This window comes from Macaca thibetana, chromosome 12 (genome assembly GCF_024542745.1).
Source record: "Macaca thibetana thibetana isolate TM-01 chromosome 12, ASM2454274v1, whole genome shotgun sequence".
NCBI lineage: Eukaryota > Metazoa > Chordata > Mammalia > Primates > Cercopithecidae > Macaca > Macaca thibetana.
The window spans coordinates 71,550,859-71,578,050 of NC_065589.1; the positions used below are offsets into that span (position 1 = coordinate 71,550,859).

Genomic DNA, 27,192 nt, shown 5'->3' on the forward strand with positions numbered 1-27,192 from the left:
CAAGGTAAAGGAAGAAGGGAAGGCTTGAGAAGACCCTGGGGAAATTTGACTCCTTTATAATTTCTCCTGAGTCTGATTTTCAGAGTGTCATTTTGTTTTCTTACACAGTATATCAGGCATACTCCAATTTTTAAAAGTGGAGATATACCAATGTTATTGAAAAAGAAGGAAAATAGAGATAGAAATATTTAAAAGACAAATATATAGTTTTAGATTAACCATAAATAGGTTTCTTTCCATTAGTGCAGAGGTGAGCATGTTTTGGACTTAACATCACATAATTCTTTTGTTACAGAGATCTACTTTCATTTCTCAGACCTTAAATACAGATGGGAGTTTCAGTCTTTATAGCAGTCTTGCTGCCAGATACAATTCAGTCTTGATGGGAAGGAAGTCTTGTGGCCAGATGGGTGGCGATCCATGGTACAAGGCCATAAAGATAAAATTGGAAAGAAGAAAATTAAAACTATAAGGGCCTCAGGACAGGTCTTTGTAACAAAGATGAACCTGATTATAGGCAACTGCTTGTTCTGAGAGTAGGGGCTTCTTTAAAATTGTGAAGGAAATGCATCTCTTATTTTTATTTTTAGTTTAATTTATTTTTGGAATATATAATAAATTCACATAGATCAAAATTCAAATGAAAATTCTCCTTCCAACTGTGATCCCCAGCCACTCCTTTCCTCTCCCTAGAGCCAACCAGTATTACTGATTATGTGATGATCCTTCCAGAAGTATTTTGTACCTTCTACAAGTGTGTGTGTGTGTGTGTGTACATGAATATTGTACATGTAACCATACACGTGTATTTTCTTCTTATTTTAATGAGTGGTTACAGAATATAGACACTGTTATATACCTTGCTTTTTCACCTAACACCAAATCTTGGAAATTATTCTGTATTCCTAGAAAGAAAGCTTTTGCATTCTTTGAAAATACTTTTAAAATGGCATGTGTCTACAGTAGGTTAAAGTAATTTCTAATGCGTGGATTAGGCCTATTACATAATAGCACTCAAGAAATTGTTGTTGCCTGTAGCACTGCCCAAGAATACAAAAAAAAAAAAAAAAAAAAAAAAAAAAAAAGCGGCGGGCGGGGGAAGGAATTTGCCAGGTGCAGTAGCTCATGCCTGTAATCCCAGCAGTTTGGGAGGTGGAGGCAGGCAGATCACTTGAGATCAGGAGTTCGAGACCAGCTTGGCCCACATGGTGAAACCCTCTCTCTACTAAAAATACAAAAATAAAATAAAAGGAATGTTTGCTGAATAAATGAGGGAGAGAGTGAGTTACTTTATTAATTTAAGGAGCAAATAGGAAGAGACAGAAAGCTAAGAATTACCTGAAGCTCTAAGACTGTTGACCTAACCCTGACCTCAGGATGACATCATAAAATGCATATTTGTTTTAAGAGAATCAGAAATTTTCTTTAAGGCTTCATCTTGGGACATGTCAGTGGGAAGAGATGCCTTGGAGGTTGGGGGAAGAATGGAGTTATGGGATGGCCTCCAGATTCCAAAAGTCAGGAGACATGGCCATGGATTCACTGTGATGGGGCTCTAGGACTTAGAACAAGTGAATTTAGGTCCTTTCTTCAAATGCAAAAAGAGGGGGTTGGAGTAAATTATTCCAATGGATCCTTTTAGCTCTTAAATTGTGTTGTTTATAATTTTGAAATTTCCTGTCTGATCACCAATTAGGACATTTGTTATGCTGAAATTGTATTTGTAAATACATTAAAAATGAGGTATCCTTTCTTTTTTATATTTATTTATGAGACAGGGTCTCACTCTGTTGCCCAGGCTGGAGTGCAGTGGCACAATTATTGCTCATTGCAGCCTTAAACTCCTGGGCTCAAGCAGTCCTCCTGCCCCAGCCTCCTGAGTCACCTGGACTACAGGGCATGAACCACTGCACCAGGCTCTTTTTTTTTTTTTTTTTTTTTTTTTTTGAGACGGAGTCTTGCTCTGTTGTCTGCTGGAGTGCGACGATGTATTCTCTGCTCACTGTAAATTCCTCCTCCTGGGTTCAAGCATTTCTCCTGCCTCGGCCTCCTGAGTAGCTGCGATTACAGGTGTCTGCCACCACACCTGGCTAATTTTTGTATTTTTAGTAGAGATGGGGTTTCAACATGTTGGCCAGGCTGGTCTCGAACTCCTTACCTCAAGTGTCCATCTGCCTCATCCTCCCAAAGTGCTGGGATTACAGGTGTGAGCCACCACGCCCAGCCCTTATCCTTTCTTTTTTTTGAGACAGAGTTTCACTCTTTTTGCCTAGGCTGGAGTGCAATGGTGCAATCTCACCTCACTACAACCTCCACCTCCCAGGTACAAGTGATTCTCCTGCCGCAACCTCCTGAGTCGCTGGAATTACAGGCACCCGCCACCACCCCCAGCTAACTTTTTGTATTTTTAGTAGAGACAGGGTTTCAGTATATTGGCCAGGCTGGTCTTGAACTCCTGACCTCGTGAGCCACCACACCAGGCCCTTTCTTTAAAAAAACCACACAGGTTATTGGTAACAATGTGATTGTTAAGATAACAAAATTAGGCTGGGCGTGGTGGCTCATGCCTCTAATCCCAGCACTTTGGGAGGCCAAGGTGGGCAGATTATGAGGTCAGGAGATTGAGACCACGGTGAACCCCGTCTCTACTAAAAATACAAAAAATTAGCTGGGCCCAATGGCGGGGGCCTGTAATCCCAGCTACTTGGGAGGCTGAGGCAGAATGGCATGAACCTGGGAGGCAGAGCTTGCAGTGAGCCAAGATCATGCCACTGCACTCCAGCCCGGGCGACAGAGTGAGACTCCGTCTCAAAAAAAAAAAAGATAACAAAATTAGAAAGTTGTTTGCCATGATTATATTTCTCACAAAAATTGGCTAAACTATTAAGATAGAAGCAGATTTACAGGGATAGGACTAAATATCCCACATTTTGACACATTTTGAGAGAATTAAAGCTCTGTAGTTTCAACCTTTTATCAAAATATAATATTAAAGTTATTCACTAGTAAATATAATTGTCATAAATGATAATGTATATGTTTAACAATATTTAATTATCAAGATAGTAGCTAATAGTAAATATAATTCATAGTGAAATAAATCTTTCTTTTTCCTCTTTATTTTAGTTAAGTATGAGAGAGAAGCTAGTAAATACTGGGACACATTTTACAAGATTCATAAGAATAAGTTTTTCAAGGATCGTAATTGGCTGTTGAGGGAATTTCCTGAAATTCTTCCAGTTGATCAAAAACCTGAAGAGAAGGCGAGAGAATCATCATGGGATCTTGTAAATACGAGTGCTACAAATTGTTTCTCAAGAATGCACTGTCCTACTATGCCTGAAGAAAAAAATCATTATGAGAAAAGTTCTGGCTCTTCAGAAGGTCAAAGCAAAACAGAATCTGATTTTTCCAACCTAGACTGGATTGTTTCCCGGTAGCAATGCCACTTTCAGGATACTAGAGGTACTGTGCTTAAGGGACAAAAATGGGAGGTGACAAATAATTTGAAAATGTACATTCTATATTACTTTATTGATAATGCAGATTTTTTTTCGGTAGAGAACTATCAAATCTAAATAAGCATTCAGTATACTTTGGTGCATAAATAATATTTAAGGGACTCATGTCTTTTAATCAGTCAAGTTTTAAGCTTGTGGTTTAAATTTGGTTTTGTTGTGCTTTTTTTTAAAAAAAAATTGTCTGTTTTCATTTTAATCTGAGGTTAGTTTTAAGTACCAATGAAGTTTTGGCCTTAATTTTTACTCTTTGTTATTACCCCTTTTTAGGCGAAATAGAAATAAGTGAGATATATAATTTGCTATAATCTGGTGTAACCTTGGTTTTCTATTTTTACAACTAAACCCTGTCTTTCTGATTTTAAAGGCAATGTATACTGATTAGAGAAAATTTGCTAACGAGGAGATAAATTATCACCAATCCTACGAACAAAGGATTTAACCACCATTAACATTTTAGTGACCTTTTTCTTCTTCTTTTTTTTTTTTTTTTGAGACAAGAGTTTTGTTCTTGTTGCCCGGGCTGGAGTGCAGTGGTGCCATCTTAGCTCACTGCAGCTTCTGCCTCCTGGGTTCAAGCGATTCTCCTGCCTCAGCTTCCCGAGTAGCTGGGATTACAGGCGCCTGCCACCACACCCAGCTAATTTTTTTGTATTTTTAGTAGAGACAGGGTTTCGCCATGTTGGCCAGGCTGGTTTTGAACTCCTGACCTCAGGTGATCCGCCCGCCTTAGACTCCCAAAGTGCTGGGATTACCGGCAGGAGCCATGGCGCCCGGCTGACCTTTTTCTTCTTTTGTTTATTACTGTACATGTATTCTAAGTTTTGTTTGTTTCTATTTAACATGGTATCATAAGCAGTTTTCACTATCTTTAAAAATTCTCTATATTTTCATGGCTAGAAAATATTTTACTATGTGGAGTACTATAATTTTACCTATCTATTTTCACACTACTGGACATTTTAGTTGTTTTCAGGTTTTCTGAAGCAAACATCTTTGGGTATAGACTTTAGCTGCATTTTCTTTTATTGTTTTAGCTTAGATTTTCTAGTTCATAATTTATGAAGTTTTTAATACTTTTAAAACATATTGCCCACTTGCTTTCTAAGAAGTTGTACTAATACCATTCCATGATGGTGTATGTCTGTTTCATCACACCCTCATTGATTGAAATATTATTTTAATGTTTCCCACTTTGTTAGACAAAAATTGTGCCTTGTTTTAATATGCATTTCTTTGATTACTAAGTAGGTCACATAATTCAAATGTTTAGAATCATTTGTACTTCTTTTGCGTTTTGTCCATTTTTTTTCTCTGCTTATCCTTTTCTTTCTAATGAGCCCTGCCCTTTATCATATATATTGCAGTTTTCTTCACAGAGTATTGATTATTTTTTAATTTGGTTTATTTTGGGTTTTGTTGTGTAAAAATTTTAAACGTTTCCATAGTCAGATTTCTTAATGTTTATTCCTGTGATTTATTTCATTGCTTTTGAGTTTAGCAAACTCTACTGAACCCAGAGATCCAATGAGTCTAATTGTTTTTTTGTTTAATAGAAAATCTGACATTGGTGACAAAAATTTAACCTTGCTTTTTTGATATTTGCTTGTTCTTTTGATTTTAGGTTGGTTGTGGAGCTGGAAATAGTGTGTTTCCAATTTTGAACACTTTGCAGTGAGTTTTAAGAGTTTTCTTTCTACAGAATTTTACATATTTATAGAATGTTGAGAAATTCTGGGAAAATATTGTCATGTGTGTGCCAGTAGTGTTTCTAATTCTTATATGAACAGTGGCTCAAGCAAATTTCAAAAGAAATGTCTTAATCTCAATGTCTACTTTCATGTGAACTGGGAATTACTCTGAACGTAGTGTTTCATAGCCATGGGTTGTCCATCATTGTTTTGAAGTAATTTTTTAAGCTTATGTGTATATGTATGAGAGAATAAGAAAAGAGGAAGCAGACCAGGCATGGTGGCTCATGCCTGTAATCCCAGCACTTTGGGTGACTGAGGTGGGTGGATCACTTGAGGTCTGGAGTTCGAGACCAGCCTGACCAACACAGTGAAACCCCGCCTCGACTAAAAATACAAAATTAGCCAGGCATGGTGGCACATGCCTGTAATCCCAGCTATTTGGGAGGGTGAGGCAGGAGAATCTGCTTGAACCAGGAGGCGGAGGTTGCAGTGACCCAACTGCATCATTGCACTCCAGTCTGGGCAACAAGTGCAAAACTCAGTCTCAAAAAAAAAAAAAAAAAAAAGAGGAAGTGAGTTCATCCTTCCACTGAGCTGTGAACTGCTAAACTTCAGAGCTTATTTACTCTTCCTGGATACTTAGATGTCATTTTACATATAGAGAACTGAATGTAAAGCTTACAACTTAACCCTCATTTTGTCATCCCTTCTGAAGCAACACCCTATGTAAGATGTTTGCATGCCAAATCATTGTGTCTAGGCTTAAAATTATTTGGAGGTAGCAGCAACTCATCCTAAGACTCAAAAAAGCAGCTGGGCGCAGTGACTCGTGCCTGTAATCCCAGCACTTTGGGAGGCCGAGGCAGGCAAATCACAAGGTCGGGAGTTCAAGACCAGCCTGGCCAATATGGTAAAACCCCATCTCTACTAAAAATACAAAAAATTAGCTGGGTGTGGTGGCGGGCACCTGTAATCCCAGCTACTCGGGAAGCTGAGACAGGAGAATCACTTGAACCCATGAGGTGGAGCTTGCAGTGAGCTGAGATGCACCACTGTACTCCAGCCCAGGCAACAGTGCAAGACTTCGTCTCACAAAAAAAAAAAAAAAAAAAAAGCAGAGTTTGACTACAGAGACAGAGATTTGCTCCAGGCTCACCCTTCCTGTTCAGCATTTCACCTGTGTCTTTTACTCTTTCCATGATGAACACACAAAACTCTTCAAACACCTTTTATCTATGGCCAGTCTGCCACGCTCTGTTCTTTTTTAAGTTTACACATTATTTTTCCATTATAAAATCAGCATTAGCACGTTGCAGAACATTTCCATTAGAGGGAAAGGGGAGGGAGGGAATCACTCATCATCCCCATCATCCTAACATAGCCAATGACAAAATTTTTGTTTTAATTCCTTTCAGTCTTTATGCATATTTTTAAATGATGTGATCTTTTAAATTTTTTATTATGAAAATGTAAAAGCATCTGGGGCCTGGTGCGGTGGCTCATACCCGTAATCCCAACACTTTGGGAGGACAAGGCAGGCAGATCACTTGAGGTCAGGAGTTCAAGACCAGCCTGGCCAACATGATGAAACCCTGTCTCTACTAAAATTACAAAAATTAGCTGAGTGTGGTGGTGCACACTTGTAATCCTAGCTACTCAGGAGGCTGACGCAGGAGAATCGCTTGAACCCGGAAGGCAGAGGTTGCAGTGAGCTGAGATCACACCACTGCACTCCAGCCTGGGTGACAGAGCAAGAGACTCTGTCTCAAAAAAAAATTTTTTTAATAAAAAATAAAGCATTCAGAAAAGCAAAGAGTACAGTGAATTTCCATATGCCCACCACCTCAATTCAACAATTACCAATATAATGCCAACATCATGACACTTTGTCTTTGATTATTTGGGATATAGTTCCCAAAACTTAGTATACTCTCTAATATTGTTGTAAATCTAACATAATGAATAGCGAGTAATTCCCTACTATTATTTAATAACCAGCTAATGTGGCCAGGCATGTGTGATGCTGGTAAATTTACAGTTCTGAATGTCCTTTCTCTTTGTGTTTTTGTTAGTTTTGTTTTCCTTTTTCTAGTTTCTGGGCTGAAATTTCCAATTTCCTTATGTCACATACCCATATTCCTTTACCCCAGTGATCTCTGAGCTTATAATACACATAAATACACTACAATGGCAGTTGATTGTGTGTTACTTTATGACTGATCTCAAGGTATTATTTAGCGTGTCATTTCTTTATGCCTTGTCTCTCCAACCACTTTTTATATTCCTTAAGGCAGAGGGCATATTTTATCCTAATCTGATTTCCCAGGTTGCCTAACAGTACAGCATAGTTAGAGCTCAATACATATTACCTGATTAATATCTCTGATTCCCCCACTTGCTAGTTATATTTTTCACCTCTCTGCTTCTCCCTTCAGCTTGTAATTGCAAGCTCTTGGTTCCTCACTCCCTAACTCCTTCTTTTTGGCTGTGTCTTTCTTTCCCTCTTACCCGTGTTTTAGAAATTACTGTAGCTCAATAACCTGAGATAATTAATTCATCTTTAAAAGGCAACCAGTGATTAGCCTTCCAAAGGAATGATTAGACTTTTTTTTTTCTGCTTAAGAAATTATGTTTTACTACTTTTAGAGAGTATAGGATTAATGTTTTACATTTTCAGAATATTTTACCATAATTAGACCTCTAAAATGAAGAGGTCATATCATTCTCCAAGGATCATTTAATTCATAAACCCCTGCCAAGAGAGTCCTTGGTGGTGTGGTGGTAGTAGTGATATTTACACCTGTTTGCTGGGAGAAGGGCCAAGGTAGTCAGCTGATTTTACAGAAAGGTTCTGGGAAGTCATTGAGTGGTCACAAGACATCAACCTGGGCTGCTGATGCAGTGGGAATTCCATCTCAGAGGTCATGCTGCCACCCTGGCAGGACACATGGCAAATGGCACATGCTTTCCTTTAGCTCCTAGACTGTTCTATATCTTATGGGTATTCGGTTTTTTACTGCCCACAGGTAGACTGCAAACCTTTTATAATGAGCTAGACATACCAGTGTCCAGAAAAGCATTTTGAGCTATATGGAAGTTTTTTGGGTTTTGTTTTGTTTTGTTTTGTTTTAGAGGACTATGTTAGTGTTTAAGTTCCTGGAAGGCAAAAGCAATCTCCTTTAATAATAATAGTGACGATAATAATAGCAACAACAATTATAATAATGACTAACATTTATTGAGTGCTTACTCTGAGTCAGACACCTTTCTGGAAACTTTAGCTATAAGAATCCATTCACTTCAAACAACCATCTTAGATGCCATGTTTATCTCTTTTTTAAAGATGAGGGGACTGAATTAAAGAAGAGATTAAGCAACTAGCCCAAGGTCACGCAACTAAGTAGTAAAGCTGAGAATCAAACCTTAGGCAGTCTGGTTCCAAAGCCCTTACCCTTAACCTTTAGCCACATAGTGCTACATGTATCTGAGTGTTTGCTGGTAACATTTCAAATATATTTCAAACCACCCAGCAAATTACAAGTCACAATTACATGGATTTCATAGGAAACAACAGGGGAACATGTAGAAGTAAAGTGCTATTTTTGTTTGACAGATGAGAAAAGACCAAGCAGTACAAGTTTTAACTTTGATTCAGTAACTTTGATTTAACTTTGATTCAGGTTAGCTTTTCATAAACAAATCCTATTCATCATACTTTAACTTATTTGGATAGATCTTAAAATGAATGCAAATCCCTAGTGCCATAGAATGAGTGAATTATATGTTAACATAGTTATTCATCAATGAGTTGCCTTTAAGAATATAATCTGAGGCCAGGCACAGTGGCTCACTCCTGTAATCCCAGCACTTTGGGAGTCCGAGGTGGGTGGATCACCTGAGGTCAGGAGTTTAAGACCAGCCTTACCAACATGGTGAAACCCCATCTCTACTAAAAATACAAAATTAGCCGGCTGTGGTAGTGCATGCCTGTAATCTCAGCTACTTGGGAGGCGAGGCAGGAGAATTGCTTGAACCCAGGAGGCAGAGACTGCAGTGAGCCGAGATCGTGCCATTGCACTCCAGCCTGGGCAACAAGAGCGAAACTTCATCTCAAAAATAAAAAAAAGAGTATAACCTGAGCCTGGGTCAGATTTTGCTAAATGCATATTTGGGCTTGTATTCCATATTTATTTAGAAGTTCGCCTTGCTTGGAATGCTTCTTGAGTCAGATTAGAAGTCTTAATGATATGCTTCAAGGCCCACCTTTTTATCCTGCCATATACCAGTTTGGGCTCTCAGGATTAGTGCTACTTCTCATCCCTGCATGTGACTCCCACTTCTAAACTCTTCAACCATTTCCCCTTCTTGTCACTTAACGATATTAACCTCCTTCTTCAGAAATTTTAAGACTTATACCTCAGGGTGCTGGCCCTCTCCACACCCCTGTAGAAGTTGTATAAAACCAATTATGTTGCCAACTAGACTAGAAAACCCATGAGAGCCAGGACCATCCTTACTGTTTAATGACATGCTGAACTCTTTCTGTAGTTCAGACATGGTACTAAGCAACATGATGCAATGATTATTTGATACCAGCATACACAGTATAATCAGGAGGAGTACTGGCCTACAAATTTCAGAGTATATGACTGCCTTAGTAACCATGAACCAGCCATCATTACTGAATTTCAAATAAAGGCCAAACAGAACATATTTAAGTTAAGAAGAGGCCAATTAAAAATCATATCGCCTATTGGCCAGGCACAGTGGCATGCATCTGTAGTTCCAGCTACTCAGGAGGATGAGGCGGGAGAATCACTTGAGCCCCAGAGGTCGAGGCTGCAGTGACCTGTGATTGTGCCACTGTGCTCCAGCCTGGGTGACAGAGCGAGACCCTGTCTCAAAAAAAAGCTGAGGGGTGGGGGTGGAAATACTTATTAACGAGTCAGAACTACAGTTTCCTTTCTTCTCTAGTTTGAGCATTTCTGGACTCCAGATATAAATATTTCTCCTGGCCGAGCACAGGGGCTCACACCTATGATCCTGACAGTTTGAGAGACTGAGGCAGGAGGATCATTTGAGAACAATAGTTCAAGACCAGCCTGGGCAACATGGTGAGACCCCATCTCTACAAAAAAATCTAAAATTAGCTGGGCATGGTAAGGCACATCTGTAGTCCTAGCTACTCAGGAGGCTGAGGAAGGACAATCGCTAGAGCCCAAGAGCTCAAGGTTATAGTGAGCTATGGTCGCGTTACTGTACTCCAACCTGGGGAACAGAGCAAGACCTTGTCTCCAAAAAAATAAATAAATATTTCTTCCATCTTCATAGGAACTCTCCAGAGTCCTTTCTGTATTGTTGTGATTTTGCTTCTGGAGCTGGGGAGCTCATAAAGGTATGCTACTCCCAGGAATCATACCAATTGATGCCTAAGGTATTACCCCAGAAAAATAAAAGTTGTTTTGATTTTAAGAGCACTAGAGGTGGGGCGTGGTGGCTCATGCCTGTAATCCCAGCACTTTGGGAGGCCGAGGTGGGCAGATCACCTGAGGTCAGGAGTTCGAGACCAGGCTGGCCAACATGGTGAAACCCATCTCTACTAAAAATAAAAAAATTAGCTGGGTGTGGTGGCACGTGCCTGTAGTCACAGCTATTCGGGAGGCTGAGGCAGGAGAATGGCTTGAACCCGGGAGGCAGAGGTTGCAGTGAGCCAAGATCACACCATTGCACTCCAACCTGGTGACAGAGAAAGAATCTGTCTCAAAAAAAGAAAGAAAGAAAGAAAGAAAGAAAGAAAGAAAAGAAGGAAAGAAAGAAAGAAAAAGAAAGAAAGAGAGAAAGGAAAGAAAGAAAGAAAGAAAGAAAGAGAGAGAGAGAAAGAAAGAAAGGAAGGAAGAAAGAAAGAAAGAAGGAAGGAAGGGAGGGAGGGAGGGAGGGAGGGAGGGAGGGCCAACAGCACATAAGAAATGACCAGAAAGGGTACTGACCTACAAAATTTAGAATGTATACCTGCCCATGAATAATTGTAGTCCAAGCAGAACCTCTTTAAGTTCAGAAACAGCAACCCAGAGCAGACCTCTAATAATACTATCTGCTAACTCAGAATACCCTCCTCTACTTTTAAAGTTAAAAAGGGATTGCGAAGGATATTTGTTATCAAGGCCAAGAGCTAGCCTTAATTTTTTTAGGGCAGCTGGAAATAAGCTAACAATACTGAATTGGAAAAAAGTGTTCAGATTGACAGAGGAAAGGCTTTTGGGAGAAAAGGTTAAAATTTTGACCTTTTTATTAAAAAAAAAAAAAAAAAAAAAAAACCCGGAAGTCTACTAAGTCCTCTTTTTGCTTTCTGTTCCTTTATCATGACAGTCACACTCGTCCTACAGAGCAGCCCAGTGTTTTGCCTTTGTTCATGATGTATGTGATGATGGCTTACCTTACCCTTTTCCAGATGGGATCCTGGATGTCATTCTCCTTGTCTTTGTGCTCTCTTCTATTCATCCTGACAGGTAAATGAAGACGAAAGGGCAAAGCAGATGTGTAAAGCTCCTTTATCAGTAGTGGTTTTCAGAACTATCAAAGCAAAAATGACAATTTTTGAATTTATTATTTAGTGAGCGACATTATGTATAATATGGAGCCTTTTAATGGCAGTTTTTCCTTTCTTCGTACTTTTAGACAGAAACTGGTCAGACTACTTCATTAATGAGCTTTCTGTCACTGTCAGAATGAAGTGAGCATATTCTGGCAAGACACATACCTATTAAAAGTGACAGTGCTTCAAGGAAATTACAAATTCAGAACAATCTAATAGACTCCCAAGAGGGAAATTGTACTTGGCGATCAGAAACAAACATCTTTAGTGTAGTGTCTTCCTGAATGTTCATGAAGAGGTGGGCTTGGCATCTGTTTGGCTTCACACAGGCCTGTTGATGGGCTTTAAAAATTTTGTTCTAAAGAAGCACACTAGGGAATTAGGAGTTATTAAGATTTGCCAGATTATCCTTGGACCTTTATGATCTAAGGTTAGCCTGATGCCATCATTTAAATATTTATGACTTAAAGTTTCATATAGTGTTTTAAAACTATAAACATAGCTTTTCTCCAGAGAGAAAACATAAAGAGATATTACCAGCAATTAAAATGATTACCTTTCTTAAATCTTGCCACCTTCTATGTATTAAAGGGTAAGTATCAGGTCTGTGCTTTCATAAGGTTTCTTAACATTGGGTTCTCATAGTTTCCTGGTAGGAGATACAGACTTGGCGTCAACCACTTTTTGTTTGATGAGTATGATGACCTTTTTCCATAGAAACTGAGTCACCATGTGCTTATTTCTTTGCAATTAAAAGGCCACTAGGACCTTTATAATTCTTTTACTTCCCATTGAGAAGTGAGCACTTTGATTACTTGTAGAAGAATAAATTCCATTTCCAAATAAATCTGAAATAAGATACATTAGCACCTAGTGAGGTATGTCAGGTTTTATGAAGCTACTGTTTCCTCCCAGTTTCTATAACCTATTTCTTTCTGCTAATCTGTTTAGACTGTAGGCATTGTTCAGGTACTAATAGAAAGATGTCATCTATGTGTTTGGTATCCTCATATGAACAGTTAAAAGCATGGAGGAGGCGGATAGAGAACAAGATTTCCCATTTGATACCCATAACAAGAAACATTTAAATTCTACACATAGCCACAAAAAGACTATTTGAAATTAGTTCAGATAATGTATTTTCTCGTGATTTGAATTGAATGTTAAAGAGAAGAGAAAGGCCGGGTGCGGTGGTTCATGCCTATAATCTCAGCACTTTGGGAGGCCGAGGTGGGTGGATCACCTGAGGTCAGGAGTTCCAGACCAGCCTGGTCAACATGGTGAAACGTCATCTTTACTGAAAAATATAAAAATTAGCCAGGCATGGTGGTGGGTGCCTGTAATCCCAGCGACTTGGGAGGCTGAGGCAGGAGAATTGCTTGAACTCAGGAGGTGGAGGTTGCAGTGAGCTGAGACTGTGCCATTGCACTTCAGTCTAGGCAATGAGAGTGAAACTCTGTCTCAAAAAAAGAAGAGAAGAGAAAGCAGATGCCTTGGGAAGATTGTGTCTATCATATAGCATTTCATTCTATTTATTATAAAATGAATTTAGATGTATCATGACAGTGACCACTGTCTTACCTACATAGAAATGATCGAAAAATAAGGTGAATGAATAGAAAAGGGACAATAGTAAATTTTTTTAAAAGGCAAGGCAGGCCGGGTCGGGCACGGTGGCTCACCCCTGTAATCCCAGCACTCTGGGAGGCCGAGGTGAGCAGATCACGAGGTCAGGAGATGGAGACCATCCTGGCTACCACAGTGAAACCCCATCTCTACTAAAAATATTTTTAAAAATTAGCCGGGCATGGTGGTAGGTGCCTGTAGTCCCAGCTACTCGGGAGACTGAGGCAGGAGAATGGCGTGAACTTAGGAGGCAGAGGTTGCAGTGAACCGAGATGACACCACTGCACACTGGCCCGGGCAACAGAGCAAGACTCCATCTCAAAAAAAAAAAAAAAAAAAAAGGCAAGGCAGGCCAGGAGCAGTGGCTCACACTTGTAATCCCAACACTTTGGGAGGCCGAGGCAGGAGGATCACTTGAGGCCAGGAGTCCAAGACCAGCCTGGCCAACATGGTGAAACCCCCATCTCTACTAAAAATAGAAAAATTAGCTGGTTGTGGTGGCACAGGCCTGTGATCCTAGCTACTGGGGAGGCTGAGGCAGAAGGGTCGTTTGAACCCAGGAGGTGAAGGTTGCAGTGTGCCAAGATTGCACCACTGCACTCCAGCCTGGGCGACAAAGCAAGACCTTGTCTCAAAAAACAAATAAAAGGCTGGGTGCTGTGGCTCACGCCTGTAATCCCAGTACTTTGGGAGGCCAAGGCAGGTGGATCACCTGAGGTCAGGAATTCAAGACCAGCCTGGCCAACATAGTGAAACCCCGTCTCTACCAAAAATACAAAATTAGCCGGGTGTGGTGGCACACACCTGTAGTCCCAGCTACTCGCAAGGCTGAGACAGGAGAATTGCTTGAAACTGGAAGGCAGAGACTGCACTGTGCAGAGATCGTGCCACTGTATTCCAGCCTTGAGCAAGACAGAGTGAGACTCCATCTCAAAAAAATAAATAAATAATAAAAATACAAAAATTAGCTGGGCGTGGTACCACACGCCTTTGATCCCAGCTACTCTGGAGGCTGAGGCAGGAGAATCGCTGGAACCTGGGAGATGGAGGTTGCAGTGAGCCAAGATCACGCCACTGTACTCTAGCCTGGGTGACAGTGAGTAAGACCCTGTCTCAAAAAAAGAAAAAACTAAAGGCAAGGCAATGTCTATAGTGTCACTTAGGACTATAGTAGTAGATTCAACCCCAGAAAAGTTCTAGAAAAGTAGCATCTTGGTAGCTTGGAAAATTCAGGCACAAGTAAGTGGCAAGCAATTTGGCTAGATCCTGAGTCTGGAGGACCCAGCTTAAATGGGAATAAATTGTAGGTGGCTACAAAAGAAGAGTGAGTTGTCCTTCTTGTCACTGAAATGGAAGTACACAATATTACAGAGCTGGCCGGGCGCAGTGGTTCACACCTCTAATCCCAGCACTTTGGGAGGCTGAGGCAGGCAGATCACAAGGTCAGGAGATCGAGACCATCCTAGCTAACACGGTGAAACCCTGTCTCTACTAAAGATACAAAAAATTAGCCGGGCGTGGTGGCAGGCGCCTGTAATCCCAGCTACTCGGGAGGCTGAGGCAGGAGAATGGTGTGAACCCAGGAGGCGGAGCTTGCAGTGAGCCGAGATCATAGCCACTGCACTCCAGCCTGGGCGACAGAGTGAGACTCTGTCTCAAAAAAAATAAATAAAATAAAATAAAATAAAATATTACAGAGCCAAGCATAAAGCAGGCAGTCTATACATTTTTTGTCTCTTCTTTTCCTTTTCCTCTCCCTCTATCCAGAGATAAGTGAAGACAGCAGAGTTGGCCCAAGTAGGGTAAAGAAAGAAAAGGGGCTTCATACCATTCCTGTCTTGTCCATCTCACCCCCAGCCCACCCCCACCTGCAGTTCTCAGGAATTGTGTCGGGAGCTGCACTATGAACCAAGATGAGATTATCAAGAAAAGTAGCTCCCCTTCCTTACCTTTATCCTCAACCCCAGACATTAAAGGATAGCTGAGAGGAAAGGATGTGCAGGAGGAGGCGGCTACATTTTAAAGTGTTTGTTTATTTTTCTGCATTTTAGTTTCATGCTTGTTTTACTAACAATTACAGAAAGATTTTGCTATGTACATAAAATATTTATCCTGAAAGTGAATATTTTAAGGTTTAGATATGATTTTCCTTCATTGGCAAAGCCTACGATATAAGCACAGTGTGAAAATAACCTGTAATAAAATAAACAAAAAATAAGTTTCTTTTTTTCTTTTATGTCCTTATGTTCTAGTTCTTTAAAAAGGGCTTTTCACCTAATCATGCCACCTCCTTCTGTCCTACTTCTCTCTTATTTTATAGTTGCTTTCATTTTCTCAGTATCTGCTTCCTTCGTAATATGACATAATCTGAGTTTTACCTCACTATTCCACTGAACAATGTCTTAATTGAAAGGAATTTACAGATTATCTGATTCAAACTTTTCATTTTTTTCAAATAAGAAAACCTCAGCAGCTTTAAGTAGCTTAGATAAGGCAGAGACAACAAGGACTTAGCACACAAGCTTGCATTTACCATTCTCTGCCCATGGCAGACATTGATAATCGATTTTGTACTCTGTAACTCCCAATGAGCTTTATGAGTCCTTCTCAGAGCTCTGTAGGCAGCCAATGCCGTCACTCAGAATGAATATGAGATCTGAAATCTATGCCATCCCTGGCCCATAATCACACATAAAGCCATGAACACTTAGCGAAAAACACTAAATCAAGAGCAGCTATAAGGGATTACATTTGACTGAAAGCCAGATAAGTAGAATAAACAGTAAAGGAGAAAAGCAAAGCCTCCCTGATGTTGAACTAGGCTTGGAATGTGAATAAAATTTAAATAGGCAGACAGTAAGGAGGAGAGAATTCTTTGAGGAAGAACCATGTGAGCAAAGGCAGAGGCTGCTCAGGGCCAAGCATGACAGTTTGGCTAGGGGAGCTGCTTCAGGTTGGAAAACTGTTGGAAAGATTAATTGGGGTCAGTAGTAGGAGATCTTAAGAGCTCAACTAAGATACTAAAATTTTATCCTATGGATTAAAATCATGAAAGTTTTTGAGCAAGGAGATGATTTGACAAAATTATCATTTTAAACAGAATTATTCATCGATAACATGCAGGAAGGATTGACAGGGAGAATAATACAGCGTGTTAGGAAGCAGATTTGTTTCCAGGCCTCAGGATATAGAGGTTGGTACTAAGGGAGTACCAATGGGAAACAAAAAAGACAGGAAATATCAAAGATGTCATTAAAAATAAAAATTAAAGAGGACATAGAATTTTATGGCCAATGGAGAGGATAGTGGAAGAAAAATAATTTCTCTTCATGAGGTGAATGATGGTGGTACCTCTGAACTAAATAAAGAAGTCAAAAGGAGAATGAGCTCATTTTGGAGGAAAGATATTCCCTCTTTAGATATGTACAACTTGGGATGGCTTTGTCATATTTTTTATCTTGCAAGAAAAATGAAGCACACTCAGTTTTTATCTGTCTCAGAACTACCTTCATTTTCTGTAAGTACCAGGAAACATCTGTGGTTTTGAAGTTTAGCTTTGACATCATACATCAAGCTCTGTGAAGTTACCACTCTGGCCATTTGGGTGATTTCTTGATACTCTAGGACTTTTGAATCTAGTCATTTAGCAAGTTGGTATTCTTTTTTCCTTCTTTACAAAATATTTTTATTTTTGTTAGCCTTACGTTTATGGTTTAGATTTCTTTGGCCTTATCAAGCTTTTCTTATTTTGTCTTCAACAAAGTTAAAGCTAGCATATAAAACAAGATTTCCACAAACTGGGTATCTTTTTAATACTTTGTTTTCAAAGGATGCAAGGTGTTGTAAACCGACTGTCCAAGTTACTGAAACCTGGGGGAATGCTGTTATTTCGAGACTATGGAAAATATGATAAGACTCAGCTTCGTTTTAAAAAGGGTAATAGTATATTCAGTTTGAGGTTATTTTTAAGTGTTCTAAAGATGCCTTGATTATATTTCACATCAAAGTATTTAGTTGTTGTTTCTTTTTTTTAAGGAATACCCTTAAAAGTCTCTCTTTTCACAATTTTTTTCAGAATGTTGTTTATCTGAAAATTTTTATGTTCGAGGAGATGGTACCAGAGCATATTTCTTTACAAAAGGTATGCTAATCTACAAGAGGAAATGATTGGTCATAATTGTTCTTGTTAGTTATTATCTCATAGATTATAGCTCAGAAGCTATAAAACTGAGGCTTCTATCATTGATTAAGCATTAGATGTCTTCATACTTTGATGCTTATAACTGGTCTACATAAAAGGTTGAAAATGGCCGTTTATTTTTTAATCTTTTTCCAGTTGAAACTGCTTTAAAGAGGCTCTTGTTTTACCCTCATACCCAGATGAAGGTGAAGGCTGTTCCATTTTGGAGATATTGTTAGCCTAGATATGAAAAAAATTGATGATATACCACAACCAGAGGAGGACATTTGATAAGTTTATAGAAAATTACTTATCTTGGCCCATCACAGGGGTGCTCACCTGTAATTCCATCACTTTGGGAGGTGAAAGTGAGAAGATTGCTTGAAGCCAGGAATTTGAGACCAGCCTAGACGAGACTCTGTCTCTACAAAACAAATTTTTTTAAATTAGCCGGGCTGGTGGTGCATACCTGTAGTCCCAGCTACTTGGGAGGCTAATGTGGGAGGATCACTTGAGCCAGGGCAGATGAGGCTACAGTGAGGTATGATTGGACCACTGTGCTCCAGCCTGGGCAGCAGAATGAACCTTATGTCTAAAAAAACAGTACATTTTCAAAATAGAAAGAAGGAAAATTACTCATCTTTAGCTAATTTCTCTTTTTTTGTTTGTTTTTTGTGTTTTTTTGAGATAGAGTCTCCCTCTGTTGCCTAGGCTGGAGTGCAGTGGCACAATCTCAGCTCACTGCAGTCTCCACTTCTCCAGTTCAAACGATTCTCCCACCTCAGCCTCCCAAGTAGCTGGGATTACAGGCACCCACCTCCATACCTAGGTAATTTTTGTATTTTTATTAGGATGGGGTTTCACCAGGGTGGTCTCTAACTCCTGACCTCAGGTGATTTGCCTGCTTCAGCCTCTGAAAGTGCTGGGATTACAGGCATGAGCCACTATGCCCAACGAATTTCTCATTTTTAAAAATGCATTTCTGACAGTGCCAAGTAAATGCTGCATTCAAGGATTTTCCCAAATTTATGTGAGTACTTTTATAATCTGCCATTTTGGGTTTTTGTAAACCAACAAAAACTCAGAAAGGGAGCACCTTTCAAAATATTGAAAGCTGCAACCAATAGTTTTATATATCTGTTGATGTCTGCCGTGGCAGTCTGTAAACAGGTGTATTTTTATATGCATGGTGTATTTTTGTGAAGTAGAAGAAACTCGCTTGGTTTCATTGGTTTCCTTCACCAAATTGTTCTAAAGAGTGTTTCTTGTATAAATGAAATTTAGATGGTCAGTTACTCCATCAATGTTCTATTCCTTACCTCCCCCATCCCTAGTCACATGTCATATCTTTTATTGCCATTTTTGTCTCACAGGGGAAGTCCACAGTATGTTTTGCAAAGCCAGTTTAGATGAAAAGCAAAATCTGGTTGATCGCCGCTTACAAGTTAATAGGAAAAAACAAGTGAAAATGCACCGAGTGGGGGTTCAAGGCAAATTCCAGAAACCATTGCACCAGACTCAGAATAGCTCCAATATGGTATCTACACTCCTTTCTCAAGACTGAACTTTGTAACATGTTAAGGTACAAAGCCAGAGGACTGCTATTCAAGGACTACTATAAGTCTTTCGTTTCTCAAAAGACAATGAGAAAAAAAGAAGAGAATTTGTGTTTCCTGCTGTTTTGTCATAGGTGAGCTCCTTTGTACATTTTAAGCACATGTAAGTGGTTTGGCACAGTGTGCCTTTTTCTGTGCTTTGAAAACTTGATATGCCGAGCTTGTTTGAATTTATTACATCTAACCATTTTGCTTATTTCTTGAATTTTATAAGCATTCAATTAAATTAGTATTATGTCAGGTAATTTTGAGAAATCGTAACTTGACATTTTTTGCAAGTAAAAAAAATTGTTTGTTTGTTTGGGCTTAGAAAACCAGTTCCCAAACACAGTCTGACTCTTCCCATTGTCATCTGATTGCAGAGAGAAAGCACACCTTGTTTCCAGGGAAAGCTACAACAAGCCCAAAGTCAAAGTGTATTATTTTTTGTCTTGTTGTTGTCTATTTTCTCCCACTTTTTTTTCTTTAATTCAGGGGCTGACACCTGAAATCGAATTTTAGTTCCTCTTTCCTTTCCTAAAATTGGGGAAGTATAGCCCATGCTAACATTATTTTCAGGCTATTCTTAGATGTACAATGTTGTTAGGCCAGGTGTAGTGGCTCACACTTGTAATCCCAGCACTTTGGGAGATTGAGGCAGGCAGATCGCTTCAGGTCAGGAGTTCGAGACCAGCCTGGACATGGCGAAACCCTGTCTCTACCAAAAATACAAAAATTAGCCAGGCATGGTGGCACATACCTGTGGTCCCAGCTACTCGGGAGACTGATGTGGGAGGATCGCTTGAGCCTGGGAGGCAGAGGTTGCAGTGAGCTGAGATCGTACCACTGCACTCCAAACTGAATGACAGGGTAAGACCTCATCTCAAAATTTTTTAAAAAAAGATATGTAAGCTGACAAGCTCTTGTATCAGGGGCTTTTGGCCAGAGCAACTTCATCTTGAATAGGGACTGTGTAAAATGAGGCTGAGACCTACTGGGCTGCAATCCCAGGAGGTTAAGGCATTCTTAGTCACAGGATGAGATAGGAAGTCAATACAAGATACAGGTCATGCAGACCTTGCTGATAAAACAGGTTGCAGTGAAGAAGCCGGCCAAATGCCACCAAAACCAAGATGGCAATGAGAGTGTCCTCTGGCTATCCTCACTGCTACACTCCCACCAGTGCCATGACAGTTTACAAATGTCATGGCAACATCAGGAAGTTACCTATATGGTCTACAAAGGGGAGGCCTGAATAATCCATCCCTTGTTTAGCATATAATCAAGAAATAACCATAAAAATGGGCAACCAGTAGCCCTTGGGGCTGCTCTGCCTATGGAGTAGCCATGCTTTACTTTTTTTCTTTTTCTTTTTCTTTTTTTTTTTTTTGAGATGGAGTCTCGCTCTGGCACCCAGACTGGAGTGCCGTGACATGATCTCAGCTCACTGCCAGCTCTGCCTCCCGGGTTCACGCCATTCTTCTGCCTCAGCCTCCTGAGTAGCTGGGACTACAGGCGCCCACCACCATGCCCGGCTAATTTTTTTTTTTGTATTTTTAGTAGAGACGGAGTTTCACCATGTTAGCCAGGATGGTCTCAATCTCCTGACCTCATGATCCGCCTGCCTCGGCCTCCCAAAGTGCTGGGATTACAGATGTGAGCCACCATACCCGGCCTATTCTTTACTTTTTTTTTTTTTTTTTTGAGACGGAGTCTGGCTCTGTTGCCCAGGCTGGAGTGCAGTGGCCGGATCTCAGATCACTGCAAGCTCCGCCTCCCGGGTTCACGCCATTCTCCTGCCTCAGCCTCCCGAGTAGCTGGGACTGCAGGCGCCTGCCACCTCGCCCTGCTAGTTTTTTGTATTTTTTAGTAGAGACGGCTTTTCACCGTGTTAGCCAGGATGGTCTCGGCCTCCCAAAGTGCTGGGATTACAGGCTTGAGCCACTATTCTTTACTTTCTTGATAAACTTGTTTTCACTTTACTGTATGGACTCAATTCTTTCTTGCACAAGATCCAAGAATCCTCTCTTGGCGGCTGAATCCAGACCCTTTCTGGTATCAGTGGTAAGCTCTGTTTAAGACAACTGTCATACCCAAGAAAATTCTTAAATTGTGGCAGTTAAAAATGTATTTATCCCCTTGAGGGCCAGGCGCAGTCACTCAAGCCTGTAATCCCAGCACTTTGGGAGGCCAAGGAAGCGGATCACGAGGTCAGGAGTTCAAAACCAGCCTGACCAACACTGAAAAACCCCATCTCTACTGAAAATACAAAAAAAATTAGTCAGGCGTGGTGATGGGCACCTATAATCCCAGCTACTTGGCAGGCTGAGGCAGGAGAATCACTTGAACCCGGGAAGCAGAGGTTGCAGTGAGCCGAGATCAATCACACCACTGCGCTCCAGCCTGGGTGACAGTGCAAGACTCCGTCTCAAAAAAAAAAAAATTTATTTACTCCCTTGCTTCAAAAAGGACATAAGTTGACTTGCAAATCACATTTTGTAGAAATGAAGTTTTTAAGATTGGTCTCGTACTCATTACATAATATTTATTGACTACTTACATATTGAGTGCTGAATTCTATGCAATAATACAAACAATAAAAACCCAGCCTTGTTTATGCTCTTCAGGGAGCATAAATAGAGTCCAGCTGGCAAAACAAAATGTGTATATCCCAAACCTGTAAATCATGATCTAAGACAATATACAAACAAATACTCAAATAGGGAACTTACAGCAGAATTTGATTATGAATCACAGAACCTAGAAGAAATGAATACTCTCTTGAAAGAACCATCATTGGAATAATTCAGTTCCAACTGTTTTTTCTTTCTGAATTCACTTAAAATCCAATTTTCTAGAAGAATATCATTGGTCCAGCTTTAGTCATTGGTTCATCTCTTAACAGGCTGGGGCAGGGCAGCTTAATTGATGGTGCCACCAGAATGGGCAACATGGCGAAAACCCTGTCTCTCCCAAAAATACAAAAATTAGCCAGGGATAGTGGCACGCACCTGTGGTCCCAGCTACTCAGGAGTCTGAGGTGGGAGGATATTTTGAGCCTGGGAGGCAGAGGTTGCAGTGAGCTGAGATTGCACCACTGCACTCCAACCTGGAATGGAAGGAAATTTCACTTCCTGGAATGGAAGAAAGTTCTTCAAAGGAAAATGAAGACACTGCTATCAAAAAAAAAAAACAGGGGAGGGATGCTGTCCAGTCACACCCAACACATCCTATAGCAGTGGTAGCGGTAGTAATAGTGGTTCCAGAGAGAGTGAGAGAGATCAGCTCTGAAAAAGAATGGAAAAGAATCAGGTTTCTTGGGGGAGGTAGGTTTAGGCTAGTTCTTGAGTCTACGTTCTCAGCAGATGGTGAGAAAAAAAGTGTGGTGTGGGATATTAATGATGAGGAATAGGTAGAAAAGACGGGGAGGGGGTCATCTTGTTGATAACCTAGAATAGCAGGTATATTGACTTCTCGTCTCTGAACTGGAGCCATCTGAGATCAGTTTGTTTTTGCTTTATCCTAGACATGGTGTCTTATAAATGTATTGAGAGAGGTTGAGGAGTTGTCTATAGAATGGAATGGAGTGAGGTCAGAGATCAATGGCAAGGAAGAGCACATAAAGGTTTTTCCACAAACTTGCCTTGATGGCAAGTCCGCAAAAGTACAGTTATCAAGCTTTCTGTTGAAACATGGATAAGTCAGTAAATATAAATGTTAAAATTTGTCCAAGACTCTTAACTCAGTTGTATTTCATAATTAAAGTGTACATTAACAAGCCAAACTAGTCATGAAAGTATTACATACAATAAGGGTAGTTTAGATAAGTTAATGTTGCTATGGGAACCCCAGCAGATCTCCTTGTGTCTCCATTTAAAAATCATGGCCCAAGGTGGTTTTAAAAACAACAGAAGGTAAAATTATTCTCACATTCTCACACATGTAAATTGTACTGTCTCTCTCAGTTCTAAATAGCGGATTCAAGCCAGCCTCTTGACTGGCACAGTAAAATTCAGCTTCGTGTCTTTCTATAATGTATTACAGCATGTGAGTTAACCTTTAGAAGCTTCAAAAATACATCAACCAAATTTGGACTGTGAGACACAAACTGGTCTCTTTTGGGCTCTGTCCAGCATAGCCTTCCTATTCCACATGGCTGCGCAGCAGGGCCATTTCCACCAGTGTCTTCTGCTTGCCTGGTCAGTCTTTCTCTCTCTTAACCTACCTACAGCTTCCTTCTCAGGGTTTGCTGCTAGACGGAAGTGTAGATTTTGGCACAGAAAGAAAAGGGAAAGACCTATTTGGAATTTTGTCTATAGATGTTAAGAAATCATGAAGTGTTGCAAATGTAACTGCTTGGTATTAGTTTAAAATATTTGATAACTGCATGAAATTCTAATTTACCCCTCACATCCATAAAGCTAGGACAGCAGTTGGTTAGGCAGAGTTTGATACTTAAAAATTCATCTTCTGAGAGAGCTGAATTTCAAACGGACCATTTTCTTTCCAGCAGTAAAAGGTGTATTATTTCATCTTCTTACAATACAGAAACAATGGAATATATTGTTTAAATGCACCCTTCATTTTTTTTCTCCATTTCTAAAAATTCACTTTTGAGCATCGTCCAAATGTAAAAATTCTCACACATGAGGAACTATTTCCAAAGGTTGTGAGAAAGTTAAGATAACAGTTTCTATTATTAAAAGTTTTGCATTCGGTATGACACATTTGCCTGTATTGAAACACCCATTTAACATTGACTTCTGAGAACTTATTTGCTTTGCCTCTCTCGGTTCCATATGCTTTGTCTCCAAATTGTGAACACGTCCCTGTTTCTATCCGGGTGTGATTCTATGTCGTTGCTGTACTCTAGTTGGTACGTGAAAATTCACCCATATGCAGATAGCTGCCCTCTTGGAGGCAAAACTTAAAGCTATCAGAACCATCTGGATTGTTATACCCCAAAACTTCCAACTCATCAAAGTCCTGAAGCCTGAATAGATCATACATTGTTACTTCTAATTGGTTTTGATGTTTGTTATGCTCCTCACAAGTGCAGATAACTTCACATTTGCATCGCTAATAGACCTCTTCAAAGCCTCTGCTCCTCCTGCTTCCTGCCTCTATTAGTCATCAGGAGACTCAGTGTTGGCGTGGGTATTTTCCCCGCTTGTGAAAGTGCACTGTCAATTCTAGAGCATCGAATATATGTGAGGTATTGTTATTAATCTACAAGGCAGTACACACAGTATTCCAGCAACAGAGACTTTTTCAAAGGTTTTATGAGACATTGTAAGAAAGACAGTGTCTTTCCATGGAAAAGAAAGTGTTGCCTCAGAGTCAAACAGGAAGCATGGGTCCTAGTTCCTATTGAACTGCTTAGCTGATCTTAATTTAGCTCTGAATGCTAGATTTTGTGTATACTATACACATTATTAATCCTCAAACTCCTACAAATTCATTTTGATGATAACCATTTACAGAAGAGATATTGGGTAACTTGCTCAGGATATCATATCTAATAAATAACGGAGTCACAACTCGGACCCAGAACTCTCTGATTCCAAAACCTCTACTCGCTGCACTTGTAATGGATGGGCCCAAATGCTGCTGGGAAAGGCACCAGGGAAGAAAGATCTTCTGAGTCAAGCAGAAAACAATAGCAGTGGAGAGGAGTTTGTTTCAGATGACCTTCAAGGTTATGGCTCATTCTAGATCCAATCATTCTAGGAAATAAGTAGGTTACACTTGTCCACAATTACAAATTGGAAAGGAAGAGAAGGAAAGGAACTGAGAGGAATGACAAAGCAAAAAGCTTTCAATCAGTTCTTTTCAGCATTCTGCTTCTGCCTAGTTCTGCACTCGCCCCACCCCCTCAGACTTCAGCCTTCCACTTGGCATCCCTCCTCGCAGAGCACTCTCACTTGCATACTCCTCACTTAAAGAAAAAAAGCATTCTGTACTGCAAGGGGGGAAAAAAAACCCTTAAAATGTCTTCATAAGGATTCAGCTCTAGGGTAATATAAAATATGTGAAATCAGGAGGTGTCCATAAAAAAAAATGAGTGAAAACATCATTATTTAAAACATTGTATGTACATTAATGCCACATTAATACCAATTCAAGCATGAAATGTTGAGCATTTCTTGGAATACAGTTTCTTGGAATATGGTTGGGGATTTGAGAGGCACAAAGGTACCCACAAGATGGCTTTGGTGTAGTTGTAAATATAAATAGAAGTAAAATAACAGTTGCATCTTTTATAATGAATCTATATTGTGGCCTCAAAGCTACAGAAAAAAGTGGATGCCAAAATCTGTCTTTCATTAACATATGTCTTAAATGACAGGGAAGAGGTGTTGAAGATAAAATTACTTTTTCCTAAGAGTATGAATCAGCAACATGCAGTAACAAGCAAGTAATAATAGTTCTGCGTGTGAGTGCCTACAGAGGGTAAGAAAAATAGCATCAGATTGAAAAAGCAAGTGCACCTGCAGGAGGGACCCAGGAGGCTGCAGAGCACAGCTCCCTTGAGCACCATCTCAAAGTATCTCAGAGCACAGTGACCCTAATTCTGGCAAGTCAGGCTGGCATGAGATGGATGGAGAACACTGAAACCTCCAGATGGTCAGACAGCCCACCCTCAGCTGCCCCTGGAGCTCGGCAGAGGCAAGCTACAAGGCATTGCTACTTGGCCAAGAGTTTAAAACAACAGCTCCTGATTCTACAGTGTCTGTGGTTTCACAACCACTTAACCTTAAGTAAGGAACAGCTAGAAGCAGCTGAATGAATAAATACATGTTAACGTTACATAAAGAGGAAAAAAAGCAATACTTGAGCACATGGACTTAAAATAGTGTCCAGGTAGCTGTGTCCTTGGCATCCCAGTGATCTGGGTCTTTATCTTTGATTTTCTCCAGCAGGTAGACACTAAGTAGATCCAGGCCCCAGGGCGGGAAATGCTTCTCTATCAGATGTTACCTATCAAATAAAAAGAGCCTTTGATTGCCTCCTAAAAAAAAGCCCTGGCATCATCTTTCCTAGTTGGGCTGATGAGGTTTGGTCCAGGAAAATGGAATTTTGTTATGCTTATAAAAATTATTTGGCCAAATGTTTTCAATCCATTGCTCCTAGTTCATTGCAGAAAACGCAGAAATTTTTTCCTCAGTTAATCTTTACCAAGTATTGGTTGTTTCAAAAAACACTGGAGGACATTCACCCTTTGGGTTTTTAAGGCTCTTCCACTGGAAACAAGCACTAAACCTGTGTGACTTCCTAAAATTAGCAATGAGCCCGCTGCTGAGTCCATTGGATTAGTGGGGCTTTTTTTTTTTTTTAGATGCTCTGTACTTAGCACAAGCAACACTATGTAATTGCTGCCTCATTTCTCTCACCTTCTGCCTCCTGAGAGCAACTTGTGTTCCTCCTGAGGCAGTCCTGCTGAACAGAATGTTTGGCATAAAGAATGCGATCGCTCTCCTTACAGCTTTAGTTGTGCCCTGCTCCCTCAGGTGAGCAGAGACATATCCCCCTAAGCAGCATTTGGCACTAGCACTGAAAATTGCCTGAAAGAGAATGGCTGGAATTGCCAGCATCACATGCTGCATCGAAACAGGAAAGAAATTTCTGCCTCCAAGGATAATTGCTTTTCTCATTGCTCATACTTTTTCTTTCACAGCCCTCATTTATTTTAATATTTATATTTTTACTTTGACTTTCTAGAAGATATTTTTTAAGTTTCTTTTTAATCCAAATGAAAGATGAAATTCAGGATCCCAAAAAGCATGGAAAAATCTATCCTTTCCATGAATATATTCTTAATCCACCACTCTTTCAGAGTGTCTCTTCATTTGCAGCTTTGTTTCTTAATAGAACACCTGGGCTCTGGAGATTAGTGAGACAAAGCTTCATTATAACCTTCCTTGTTTTACTCCCATTTCTTCCATGCTTTCTCTCCCTAACTCACTCTCCAGGTGCTTCTTTCTCT

The 27,192-nt window shown here is 40.1% G+C and overlaps 1 protein-coding gene across 1 annotated transcript in view; it reads left to right on the plus strand.

The window, feature by feature from the left end:
- The window catches only part of METTL8 (methyltransferase 8, methylcytidine), a 139,166-nt gene that overhangs the window by 80,445 nt on the left and 31,529 nt on the right, over positions 1-27,192 (plus strand). The window contains 8 exon segments of the mRNA XM_050751356.1: positions 3,127-3,421; positions 3,423-3,465; positions 5,143-5,192; positions 10,544-10,607; positions 11,579-11,718; positions 17,260-17,366; positions 17,506-17,571; positions 18,984-19,300. Of these exon segments, the coding sequence (XP_050607313.1) occupies positions 3,127-3,421; positions 3,423-3,465; positions 5,143-5,192; positions 10,544-10,607; positions 11,579-11,718; positions 17,260-17,366; positions 17,506-17,571; positions 18,984-19,174 (956 nt within the window). The 3' untranslated portion in view covers positions 19,175-19,300.